The 13,080-nt window shown below is 46.3% G+C and overlaps 1 protein-coding gene across 1 annotated transcript in view; it reads left to right on the forward strand.

The window, feature by feature from the left end:
• Nucleotides 1–827: 827 nt before the first annotated feature.
• Nucleotides 828–13,080, forward strand: part of TMTC1 (transmembrane and tetratricopeptide repeat containing 1) — a 144,606-nt gene continuing 132,353 nt past the window's right edge. Inside the window, exon 1 of the mRNA XM_017804603.1 lies at nt 828–1,138. Within this exon, the coding sequence (XP_017660092.1) occupies nt 828–1,138 (311 nt within the window). The remainder of the gene's footprint in view (nt 1,139–13,080) is intronic.

Genomic DNA, 13,080 nt, shown 5'->3' on the forward strand with positions numbered 1-13,080 from the left:
CTCACTGCAGGTCTCAAATGATTTTGAAAGAGAGACAGGGGCTGGACCAGAGTAGAGAAAACAAAGTTCCATGGCACCAAAACGCTTTCCCCTCCAGCAGGACACAGCGGGGGACTGTTTGGCACAGCTGATGCTGCAGCGTGGAGGGTGTGGGCGAGCAATGATGCTGTGGAGCAGCGTGGATGCGGTGCAGCAGCATCGATACTGTATCAGCACGCACGCCGTGGATGCTGTGGAACAGCGCGGGTGCCGTGGAGCGGGCTGGGATGTTCCCGCGCCCCAGGTGAGTCTGGCCCACAGGAAAGCTGCGACCGGCCATGGAGGGGGGGTGCCCGCGGGGAGGTCGGAGGAGGCGCTGGCGCCAGGCGGCAGGGCAGCCCTGGGAGAGGACGGACAGGGCGACCCGGGGCAGCGGGCTCCGCTCCGCGCCCCGCAGCGCTCCTCGCCCGCGGGCGGCGCGGCCCCGCGTGGGAGCTGCCGTGTCCTGGCGCATCCCCCTCCCCGGTGCGCGGGGGGCACCGCGGGCTGAGCCCACCCCGCCGACGGGCTGAGGAGGTGGCGGCGGTGTGACAGCGCGGCAAGGAGCATGCGTGCGGGAGGGGGGGTGCGAGGGGGAGGAGGAGGAGGAGGAGGAAGAGGAGGAGGGGAGGGATGGCGCGGGGAGGCGGCCGCTGTTTATTTGCAGCCGGGCAGGCAGCGCCTCGGCAGAGCGCGAGTGGCCGGCGGCGGTCCCGCTGCCCGCCCCGCACCATGCGGGCGCCGCTGCCTCCCCGCGCCGCGGCGGCGGCGGAGCCGGAGCCGGGGCAGCCCTGGCGGCGCCCCGCGCCATGGCGGTGACGGGCTCGGTGCGGGGCTCCCGCAGCCGGGACCGAGCCGCGCCGGCCCCGTCCCCGCCGGCGGGCGGGCGGCGCGGCGGGGCGGCGGCGGCGGCGGTGCTGGCGGGGCTGTGCGCCCTGTGCTACGGCAACTCGCTGCGGGGCGAGTTCGTGCACGACGACGTCTGGGCCATCGTGAACAACCCCGACGTGCGGGCGGCCGCCCCCGTGTCCGCCGCCTTCGCCAACGACTTCTGGGGCAAGCGCATGGCCGAGAACACCAGCCACAAGTCCTACCGGCCGCTCTGCGTCCTCACCTTCAAGTGAGTGCCCGGCGCCGCGGATCCCGCTCCGTCCGGACGCTCTCCCGGCTCCGCGCCCGGGCGGAGGGGGCCGGCCGGACCCGGGAGGGGGTCGAGGGAGTCCCGCGGCACCCGTCCCGCACCCTCGGCTTCGTGATTCAGCATTTCTGCCCGGAGCTGTGCGGGACGGGGGGCGCCCCTGGGGCGGGCAGGGGGCTCAGCCACCGGGGCGATCCCGCGGCTCGGCCCGGTGGAAGTTTGCGGGAGATGAGGAGCGATGAGGCGCCGCTCCGTGGGAGCCCGTCGCTCTCCCGGCAAGTGCCCCGCTTCCCTGGTGATTTGGGAACAGGTGGCGCCTCTTCCCCGGGCTGCCGGGGGGATAAAAGTGAAAACAGAGCGTTTTGGAAAGCGCTATTGACTGAGAAAGGTGTTCACATAATATCTTCGTGAGTTCCTCCTCTGCTTTATCTCCAGTACTTTTTCTCCGCAATTGAGTGATCGCGGCAGAAACTTCCCGCGTTCTGTTTTGAAGCAGACTCGTAGTCATCCCCACCTTTCTTCTTACCGCTAAGCGAGGGGTTCAGCCTCGCGGGTACCGCGCCGTTCTGTGCATCCCTCCTGGCAGCTCCCAGCCTCTCGTGTCAGTCGCGGAGTTCCCCGGCAGCCTCGCTGCTTCAGATGTTCCCTGTGTACCGGGCAGAGTTGTTGAGGAGGAGTTTCGGTTTTATAGGAATGAAGAGAAATTGAACAGCAACAAAGTGACAGTTACCGTCGCTAATCCTAGAAAGAAAACCCTTGTTTGCCTCTCTCCACGAGGAAAAGAATTTGTTGCAGATCAGTTTAGCTACAATCCATACAGTTTGTCATTCTTTCCATTAGGTTTATCTCTTTTTAATTTATTCTGATGAAGCCTTAATGATGGTGAATATTTAGCACGTGTTAGTATTTAAAAATGATACCTGTGTTTGCAGGGAGCTGTGCTGAAGAACTGGCGTAGTTGGGCGATGTTTAGCACTCTGGTCCTGTTTGCAGGTGGTCAGTAGATGCTCATTACAAACTATGGCAGGCATAAGGAATAAACTATGTGGACAGTAGCAAGTATGCCGGGAGGGTGTGTTACCCGATCCTGGTTGACTCTGCTAACTGAGCAATTCTTTAAAAGATCTGTTATATAAATAGAATTTCACAAACTACGTGGAAATCACATGTGTCTGTGAAGCAAGAGTGGTTTTCGGGAATGAGACATTCCTTTGGGATTCTCAGGGAACACTTGCTGTCCTTCTATTGTAAAGGTGGGCTTGGAGCCAAGAGCCATTGGTCTGGGGAAGCAGAGCTGGATGGGCACAGGGTGACATATCCCTGATAAAGTAAAGCTGAACAGCACAAACGCTTTTAGACTGGATTGTTTAGAACAGGTTTTGTGCCTTCTCCTCGAGGGGTGTCTCAGCATGTTTCTGTAAGGAACTATGCGGGTGTAGGTTGCCACGGGCAGAGCTGTCTTTGTGCACACTGAGTGCCTTCTCCAGCGTCTATCCAGCCAAACTGCTGTAGTTGGCGATCTGTCTAATTAATCCATTCGTCAAACAGTACATCTGGGGGTGATGTGAGCGAACCTGTGCGTGTCACCACTGACCACATGGCATGCAGTATTAGTGCTGGACTTGGCCTCCTAGATCAGGTTGCAGGATTGAGGTTATGTTATGCTAATGAGCAAAAGAGTCTTCAAGTTTAATAATGGAATGCTTTCGTTCTGATTTGTCTGTATTTGAACTGGTTTTGCCTTTGCTGTTGAAAGGTGTGTGCATGTCTAAAAAAAGGATGAAGTGCTGTCTCTGTCTAGTCCTTTTTGGAAGGGAAGTGAGACTAATTTTGTGAGCAAGATTTCATCCTTAATGCTTCTAATAACCATACAGCAAAGACATTGGGTCAAAGGCAGAATCATTTGTTCCCCATTTGGCATTGCGTTTGGAATAGGGAAGGAATCGTTTATCTTCCCTGGCTGCAGAGGAAGATTATTTCCACAGTGTCCCAATTATCCTTTCAGCCATCCAGTTTCCACATTCTTCCCATTTAATTTCTACCAGTAGGGTGTCAGAGTAAGATGTTAAGAACTGGGTGGAGTGGATCCTCCAAACCTAGCACTTCCAAAGAAGCCTCAGGGAGCTTTTGCCAAGCGGTACTGAGCCTGTGGTTGAGCTGTGCTCTGCCTGCCTGAGCCATCCACCCCTGCCTTGCCCAGCAGGAGGTTGCTGGCTGCTCTCTCTCCTCCTGCAGAAGGAAAAAGGATTTTTACCCTGTTGCTTGTAGAATGCTCAACAAAAATTGACTCCTAACTGAATGGAAAAGGAATGTTGCTAATACTTTTGTTAGAATTTACTGCATCTGCTTAGGATACTTGAGAAAACTCTGTGACGAGCTTTGCAGGATCTTGCTGAGGGAGGGGAGAAGGGACCAAAGTATTCTTGTATCTTTACTTTTTTAATTCACTTGTTTTATTTAATTTATTTCATTGTTGTGCTACCTTGGTCAAATCCAAGGCATTTTAGTAGCAGCATGAATCTTTATACCTGCCTAGTGGCTCTGCTTCTCTTGCATGAAACTTTAATCTGTAAAGGCTTGTTTTGCATCTTGCTGTACTAAGATTAAAGAATCTGGGAGATCTCCAAACCGCATGCACAGAACAGATGTGAAGGGTGGGCTGAAATTTATATCTACAGATCCATCAGTCTACAGAAACTTAGTCTCTTTTCTGCCTTTTGTGGCTGTGAAAGTAAGAGGAAGGACTCATGATGCCCTGTGGACTTTTCATTAGGCTGAACATAGCCTATGTATAAGCTACGTGTTCCTGAAATGATCTCAATTAAAAAAATTTATCACCCATCTGTCAGAAAAATCTGAAGCAGACATTGCTGAAATTGTGTAACAGTAGTTCAGTGTCCCTGATGAATTGGAAATCATAAGTGACAGTCCTCATTCCAGTAGACGAATGCTCTGGAGCCAAACAGTGAAAAGAGCTCAAGTATTTGACATCATTCACACCATATCTGACAGTATGAATGATCAGAGGAAAATTAGAGTGGCCTCTGTTACTGGAACCATTAAGCAAAACTTAAAATATTCATAGAACTGCTGCATTGTTTCGTGTAGGTTAGCATCAGAAGGGGGGAAAAAAGCCTGCATATGAACTGTTGAATTAAATAATGCTTGCCTTGTGTTTTTGAACTTCTCTTACCTTTTCTCTTGACTTCTATAAAGTAAAGGAGTGTTAAAACTAGTTGGTTCAGAAGCATTCCTATTACACGTGGGTAACTGTTAGGTGACAGGTCCAGCACAACTCCTCATCTGCACAGGAGGTGAGATGGTAGGCAATGGTTTTGCTTAGTCCTTAGGGAAAACTTACTTCATGCTCTCTAGTTGCTGTCACTCAGAGGTGTTCACCTGCAGATATTTTCTTCTCCAAGCAGCGATTCAGTATAGTTCTTTCTAAAGAAGGTGACTTTTTTGGACTTAGGATATACTATTTCTTGGTGTCTTCCTTATAAAATGTTAAGATGAAGGGTAGGAAAAAAAAAAGAACTGCCAGTTCTGTAATTCACTCAGGATTTTATATTTAAACTGGGTGCTTTCTGTCTTACACCTTGTCTCCACTAACAGAAGTTCACTGAATCATTTATTCCCTCAGTAGCACTTAAGTTACTCCTTGGTTCCAGTGGTTTTGCAAAAATGTTTCTCAGCTGTTGAAGCAGAAGGTGCAATCCTCAGTGCTGTCTCACTCCCTCTTTCTCTTTTTGTCTGCCAGATCCCCATTTTGGTAGATTTTTCAACCCAGAAACAAACAGGTGATGAAGATTTGGTGTAGTCAGCAGCACAGTGGACTTGGCCTGAAGGTGTCCAGTGGTAGGGAATGGGGAGAGTGAAGCTTTTTGAAGCCCCCACGGATGCCAAGATTTAAAGACTTTTAATCACATTTGAGCCTCCTGGTTTGCAGGTGGTTGAGAAGTGAAGGCCCTGCCTGCTAAACCTCATTGGTGGTGCCAAGGCAGGTGGTGGCGAGGGAGGTGCCTTAAGTAACAGTTCACCAGGGACAAAAGAGAACGGTGGTGACAGGTCTAGGACATGTAGCCATGACAAAGACTTGGGAGGATGGCACTGGGCAGAGAAGCACAGCAAATACCTGGTCTTCCTAGGAGGAGAAAGTAACTGTTCACATGGAATATGTTTGGCTCTGTGGGAAGGGTGTAAGAGTTATCTACTCCAGCTGCTGCTGGGTGGCTCTGGTGGTTGAGGAGGAGAGGAGCTGTGGGAGATAAGCTGCAAAAGGGAATGCAGCTCTCCCACCAGAAAAGATGTGCACAATTTGTGCACAGAGCTATCCTACTAGTATTTCAGATGGGGAAAAAAATGGGGGAAAAGATAAATTAAAAAGTCTGGGCTGTGTTCAGGTGCTGACTGCAGAATGGATAACACTCCAGGTCTACCCATCAAGGCTGCTATCCAGTGATGGCTTGGGTATGTACCTTGCTGGGAAGTAAATGGGACCCTTCAGCAGCAGTTCAGTATTCTTGGTGGGCACCAAGAGCCTAATGTAAGACTACCAGTGGCTTCAGATCAAAGCCTTAAGTGACTGTAAGCTTGAGTTAGATGTGAATACATACCCAAAGAGAGAACTGATTCAATAATTCACTGCCAGCCTTCTGATCTATCTAGTTGTTTACAGCTGATCCTTCTGTTTTTTCAGCTGTATCAGTGGCATGAGTTTCAAGGACAGGGAGCTTAAGAAAACCTAAACAACCTGGGGAAGGAAAAAAAGACCTTAGGTTTTCTTTGTTCTTGATTTAATGCTGTATTACAGTTTGACATCGCAGGGTAATATAGTGGAGCTATAATGTGTCAGGTTAAATACACAGTGCACAAGTATTTTCTTCACTCTGTACATCACAATGTTTAAGATTGTGCCAGTATTTCTCTTGTACAGCTTAGCCTACTATTTCGACCCAAGCTGTGGCAATCACTCTCCACATTGATACTGTGATACCTGCCATGAAATTGATGTAGTACTGGTGTAGCCACACGGGGTGAGGTGCAGTTTGTAAAGAGAAGCAGATGCTTTTATTAGACTGGTTGTGTTGTAGTTGGAATATACAGACACATCTCTAAGCACATAAGCTTTTCTTTTGACTCAGAGCAGAATGCCTTGCTGCCATTTCAGGTTTCTCCCAAAGCTTGGTGCCTCAAAGCTTAGGGTTTTTTTCCAGGTACACAGAAGTCTCCCACACAAATGAAATTTTCATAGCAGGTGTCTGATTCTTTTGGTTGCAGGTTGGGACTGTGTTTCTCTAGGGTTGCTTGCACTCCCTGGAAGGAGGACAGGACTGCTGGGGAGGGTCAGGGGAAGCTCCCTGCCCAGGGATGAGGGGCACAGGCCTGGCTGAGGGTCCATGCTGTCAGGCTGCTTGCAGCCAAGCCCAGAGATGAGGATCTGCCCAGTAGGAGAGGTGTGTACAAAAAATTTAGGACTTCTGCCTAGTTACATTTTCTCACTCCTCAATAAAATTTGCCTGTCTCTTGAATTAAAAACCTTTTCTGAGGGGAAGAGTTCACTAATTCTCCTGAATTACTTGGCTGAGGTGAGTTCAGCCACAGTTATTTTTGCTGCTTGCTTCAGGGGTGTTTTGTCTCTATTTAACACCTACCAGTTCCTGGGGATTTTCTCTCATTGGGCATTCTATTCCTCTTGCACCAATGTCACCCTTAATTTTCTTTGGTCATCTTTTACCTAAAAGGCTCAGCTTTCGACCAACCTTCTTACCCACAGGAGCATCTCTGTCAATACTCTTTAGAGTCCATGAAAATAAAGTGCTCTGGCTGCTGCTGGTGAGCTAAAGGCATTTCTCTGCATTTGCTTGCTCTGTTTCTGACTGCTTTCCTGCCTTTCTCATTTATTGTCTCACAGATTTAAAGAAAGAAAGGGAAAAGAAAAAGGGCTGTTCTCTTTTCACTCACTATGCTTGGTTTTGTTTTGTTTCTCTTTGCTTCTGTATATTAAAAAGGCAATTCCTTCATAGTCTGCAGCTTATTTCAAACTAATTTCAAATTTGGTGGAAATCTATTATACCTGGTTTGAAAAACTGTCTTTAGGCCTAATAACTCCATACTAGATTTCTGTTAGTGTTGCTTTCTCTTGTTGATGAGTGACTGTGCTAGCTTGGTTCTTGATCACGTCTCATCTCTCCCTGCACTGGGAAGAGGACTGCCTGATTGATGGCTGCTGAAGAGTTTCACGAGATGTGAGTTTCTGTCAGTGCATTGCTCTTGCTGAGATACTGTTCGAGAATAATTTTGAAGACAAAACTTCCTTTTGTTCAGTATCCAGATAAAATGACACCTGGTTTGTCAGTTTCTAACTTGCCGTCATCTGGTTTTTTGTTTTTTTTTTTTAAGTTTTCCAAGTTTGTGGAGGCAGATCTAAACTCGTGTGAATGATGCTCTCATTAGTCTTAGCACAGGGACGATCATCACACCACACTTTCTAGGGTTTCACTAGATATTTTTGCCCTGGCATATTTGCTGCTTTCGAGGTGCTGCTTCTTCGCAGTCTAATTGTGATTTCTATTTTCTTTTCCTAACTCTGCTGGAAAGCAGTAACCTGCTTTGAATTCCAACACTTAACTAGTGCTCTTGTAAGTGATGACTGCTGTGCTCTAAGGGAGTTGCTGTAGCTTGGGAATTGATACGGCCTCTGTCTTCTCACCCGTCGCCATTATAGCAAATCAAGGAACAAACCATTTAAGCCTTATTGTCCATTTAATTCTGAGGCATTGTACTGTACTATGGAAAGATTATCAGCACAAATCAGCACAAAGTGCTGTTGTACTGTGGTGGAAACTCTGCCCTGCTTGTGCTGGCTGTTGCACTAACACTTCTGCAAAGGCGCTTATTTTCTGTTTACTGCTACAGGTTTTTCATTAATCTTTAAGCTGTTTCCACAAAGAGCTTTAACCGTTATTGCCACTGATGCAGCTGCACCTCTTTTGGAGTGCAAATGCTCATTTTCCTGGCACACAGTACATGCATCTGTGGAGTTTATAAGGAGATTTCACCATACACTGAAATTGGGTATTACTTTGCATGAAGTTTGCCATATATAACACACAATTTCAACAGGAAAAGAAGATCACAGGAAACTTAATGTGTTCTTATGTTAAGATTAATTTATATAAATCTACATGTGAGCTTTCCTTTATAAAAACTGTAGGAGTTTTATGAGGTGTAGGATGCTCTGAGACTTTCCATTAAGTGTTACTTGCTATAACAAATTACCATTATTATCCTGTGCATTTCTGTTTCATAACATGTTGTGTTTCTCTGTTAGTCTTTTGAAAATCATAAAACAGATTAAACTAAACAAGAGCTGCCCAGGGATAATAACGAAGTATATAAAAAGAGAAACTTGCCAATTATAGTTTACAATATTATTAAATCATAAGAGGCCTTAAAAAGGGTTGAATGAGTCTTCGTGTGTACAAGGGGATGAAAAGCACTATATTAGAGCCCGGGAGTTCTGGTGATTATATACAGTCACTGGATATTTTTGGGATTTGTCTCTTGCATCATAGACCCTTCTGGTTCTGGGTCTGTGAGGATGAAGTCACTGAGTCCCACTCTATTTCCAGGCCCTCTCTATAGGGAATTGCTTACCCAGATGTGTCCCTGTCTGATGACTTATCTAGAGGAGGTGTGAATTCCTGTGGCTTGAGGGTAGCATGGTCCCTGCTCTACAAATGCCATTCTTTCAGGCAGCTGTGCCAGTGGGATGGAGGGCTGGTGGTTAACTGTGGGTTCTGATAGATGTCACTTTTCTTTTAAGAGCCAGAATGATTTACCACTTCTGGAGAGCTGTTTTACAGGCTCTACTCAGTGAACCTTCAACAGCTGGTGCCTGTGGAAGTCTCTTTCTGAAAGTGGAGATGTGTAATTCCTTTTCCTAGAATGGATGGTGAAGGAACGGAAAAGCTACTGTAGGTGGCAAAGCAAACTATGCTGCTGTTCCTGGAAAACATCCATTAGCCTTAACAAAATAAAGGGATTTTTATGTTAGAGATATATTTCTTATTTTGGTATACCTCCTGCTTGGGCAGGTGGTTTTGGCAGTGCTCTGTGTTGGGTGTGACATGCTGAACCACACATGCTACAACACTTGGACACAAAGACAAGTGTTGGGACGAGAGTCTTGGCTTGTGTACATGTTTCAGTGCAGACTTCTCTCCCTGGTGAGGCGTGCAATTGATGCTGAGATTTCTGCTATCAGTTTTTATTTTGGTTGCAGCCTGGCTGATGCTCATCAGATCTTTTGGAAGATACCTGTCGATGTCACCTAGCATGGAGAGGCTGCTCTTTGGTATATGTGCTCTTCTCCTCCTTTCTCTTGTGTCTTTTAAGGGCCTTTGTGTCTGAAGTGCCATTTGCCATTTCCCAGGAGGCTGAGTGCACTCTTTGACTCCAGGGCCTCTTCCAGCAGAGGTGTTGAAGCAATGAAAAACTCTTCTTCTCCATGTATTTTGTGGGTGGCTCCCTTGAGGAAAGACCTCCTTGTCTGAGATGGTTGTGTCTCCTCTTTCAGATGTCTCTATTTTGAGGAGCACTATCACTTGCTCTATTCAGCCCCAGATCTTTAGAATGCTGTTTGCAAACAGGTCTCTGGTTTGACAAGCAATCAATTCAAAAAGCCTGGCCAGCCAGCCCAAAGCATCTGCTCTCCTAGCTGTGTGCTCTACCAAGCCTGTAACACATACCTTACAAGCTCAGACAGATGTTATGATCTTCATGCAGAAGTGGCTAAGGTCTTCCAGCCCACATGATCTGAATTTCCCCATTTCTGGGCCAGTTTAAATATGGAAATACAAGGACAATACCACCCTCACCCCCTCCAACGGGGTACGGTTGTTGCTTGCCAGAACTTTTGTTCATGAACATCATGTTGGAGAAAGACCGTTTCTTCCTTAATTTTGAGATTCATATCTCTGTTTTACTTCCTTTGTTTACTGAGCTGTGTGTTGTGTATAATTGCTACATGCTGCTGCCAGTAAACAAAGACAAGGGTATTAAAGTTTAAGAAGGGAGAAGTAATTTTTTGTTTACCCATCCTCTCCTGGTCCCTTGGTCAGAAGTTGCTCCATAGTTCCTTTACAATGGAAAGCCAAATTTGCTCCACTGCAGGCTGCCTTTTTCCCCCCATGGGCATGTGAGCATGCTGGGGAGTTCTTGTGACTTGAATTAGAGCTGTTTGGAGACCCAGATTTGCTCACCCATTTGACGTACAATAAATTCAACCACTGCTAATGTTTCAACATCATTCTGCTGGGACTGTTTCAGGACGAAAGAATGTTTCCTTTGTTGCCGTGTGGCCTAATTTCTTATGACAAAGAGCTTTGGCAGCAAAAAAACACTGGTGTGAATATAGCACCTGCACACACTCATGTTTAGTGTTCATGGACCACCAAAGATGGTGTTTAAACCATACACTGAAGTATGCTTGCAGTCTGATTTTGGTGTTTATTGGAAGGCTTATCTGAATAACACGGTATCGTTATGTCTGTGTTTTGTTCTGCTTTTATTTAGTTTATACAAAAAATACACTGGGGAACAGCCAAGCTGCTCAGCTGATGCTCTTACAGAGCTGTTTTCAATAATTTACATCAGGTAACTCACAGCTTACAAGCCTCATTGACTTGATGTGTTCACCCTAAGAGGGGGCATGAGGAGCACACCCTGCCTTTGGGATAGGGGACCTGATGGGGAGCAGGAAGATTCCTTCCCTGTAAGGTTCTGCCTCTCCTGCCAGTAGAACTGTTTTGCAGGATGGGAAGTGATCAGGTGTGTTCCATGAATACTAATGATAGATTTTTTTTAAGGGTGTTGTCAGATGTCATGGGTTTAGTGATTAGTTTTCACAACTTGGCCAAATAAATAAATAAATGAGAATCTCTCACATTTTTGTGCATAGGTTCATATCACCTGATAGCCTGAGCACTTTGTCTTCACCGTCCTCACCTGCTGCACCTGCTTACTCCAGAAATCAGGTTACCAGAGCATACTTTGGCATTTGAGGGCGAACGATGGCGACAACTGTGCTCCGGCTGATTTACAGCCAGAAATGATTCACTGTTATAAAGAGCGTGTCCTGCAGGTGATCCCTGACATTGTGCACATCTGCAGGTGTCTCTGAGCAGGATCTTTGGCTCCTTTGGGACGGGGGGGCACTGTACTGCCCCTTGTTCCCCTCTGTGCACTGAAAGCAAGGTTTAAGCCTGGGGATTCCTGCTGCTGCAGTGTATTTGCAGCTGAAACTCTGGCTGGATGTCTGTTACTGCCATTCGTTGTGGTTTGTCATTCAGCGCTGGTAGAAATGAGGGAAAGTGATGGATGTTGCTGCCCTGAAGTGGCTTGCAGGAGAAATGGGATAAAAAAAGAAAAAGCCCCAACTCTTCATGTATTCTTGAACCGCATGGTCTGATGTCTTGTCAAAATGTAACTGCATCAACCCATACTTCAAAGGGAAAGGTCAAGTCATTCTAAAAATCTCACTTTTTCCCAAACTTTCTGAGTTTCAGCTGTTGCCTCCACAAACACTCCAGTGGGAGCACAGCAGGAATGCACAAGTAAGGCTCCTGGTTCTGGTCAAGTTAGATTGGCCTGGAAAATGCAACCCAGGACAGCTAGCACTCTGTTGCTTATGAATAGGGAATGTAGAGAGTTATTTATAAAAAACATATGTTGTCTGGCCGTCACAGACCTCTCCACACCTCCTCTGTCTCACAAAAAAAACTAAGGTGTTTGCACAGTAGCAACAGCTCAGTGGCTTTGCTGTTGCGTCGTGTATGTCATGGGAGACCTGGAGTCTCTGAGTAACGACAGGAAGGATTATTGACCCTATAGCATGTTTACATCTACATGCAAAATATTTAGATTGAGTTGTCTTTTCCCTGGGTATCTTGTAGTTTTTTTTTTTTAAAAAATGCCCTTTAGCATTAGTTAAGGGGCATTTTCCTGAATTCCTTGTTCATATATGGAGTTTTCCCTAGACATAGACTCCATGTGTGTGTGTGTATATATGTGTGAGTATATATATATGTGTCCAAATGTACAGATGCTGTTAATACTAGAGAGAATGATCTGCAACTGCATCTAAGTCAAACTTGTCAGCAGCTGTTAAGCAAACTGGCTGTAAAAAACAGTGACCAGAAAAATGTGTTAATACATGCTGTCAAACAAATGTCATAACAGCTTGTTACATTTTATTTTTTGTTGTGATCGACACAACTAATGAACCCTAATTGTCTCATGGAATCTAGGGTCATGTTAGCTATCTTATCTTTACTGTCAATGTCCTTATAAAAATGATGGTCACTCTTAGATGAGCTTCTTTATGTAGTCCCCAAGTCAGTAAAGCATTTAAATAAATGCTTAACCTTCATTATGTGGAAGTATTCTGGAAGTTAAATGGGAATAAATGCCCCTGTAATGCTACGCAGATGCTCCAGTGCCTTACCAATCAATCCCTGGCTGTTCCCAAGCACAAACATCTATTCCATAGTAGAAAATAACTACCTGTGTTGTAAAGCTGCCATATGTCCAACAGGACTGCAGAAGGTGCCAACAGGGAAATAGGACCAGTGCCATATTTCTGATGTTGGCCGGGGTTATTTGCTGCTAAGGAAGCACAGGCATTGTCTCACTACTGTTAACTGTGCTGGGAGGGCACAAGCCTCTCCAATCTCTGTGTAAAGAAGGTTGCCAAATGCAACAACATATTATAATAATTGGGGAAGTGATTTCTCTTTAATCAGATAAACCAGGAGTTTAGAGCAATTTTTCAGTAATTAGTTGAGTAGCATATATGTTAGAAAACTGCAAATTGGGCAATAGGCGTATTTTAGACTGTTTGAAAGATGTCCTGCTATTAC

Source organism: Lepidothrix coronata, unplaced genomic scaffold (genome assembly GCF_001604755.1).
Source record: "Lepidothrix coronata isolate B3197 unplaced genomic scaffold, Lepidothrix_coronata-1.0 Scaffold10, whole genome shotgun sequence".
NCBI lineage: Eukaryota > Metazoa > Chordata > Aves > Passeriformes > Pipridae > Lepidothrix > Lepidothrix coronata.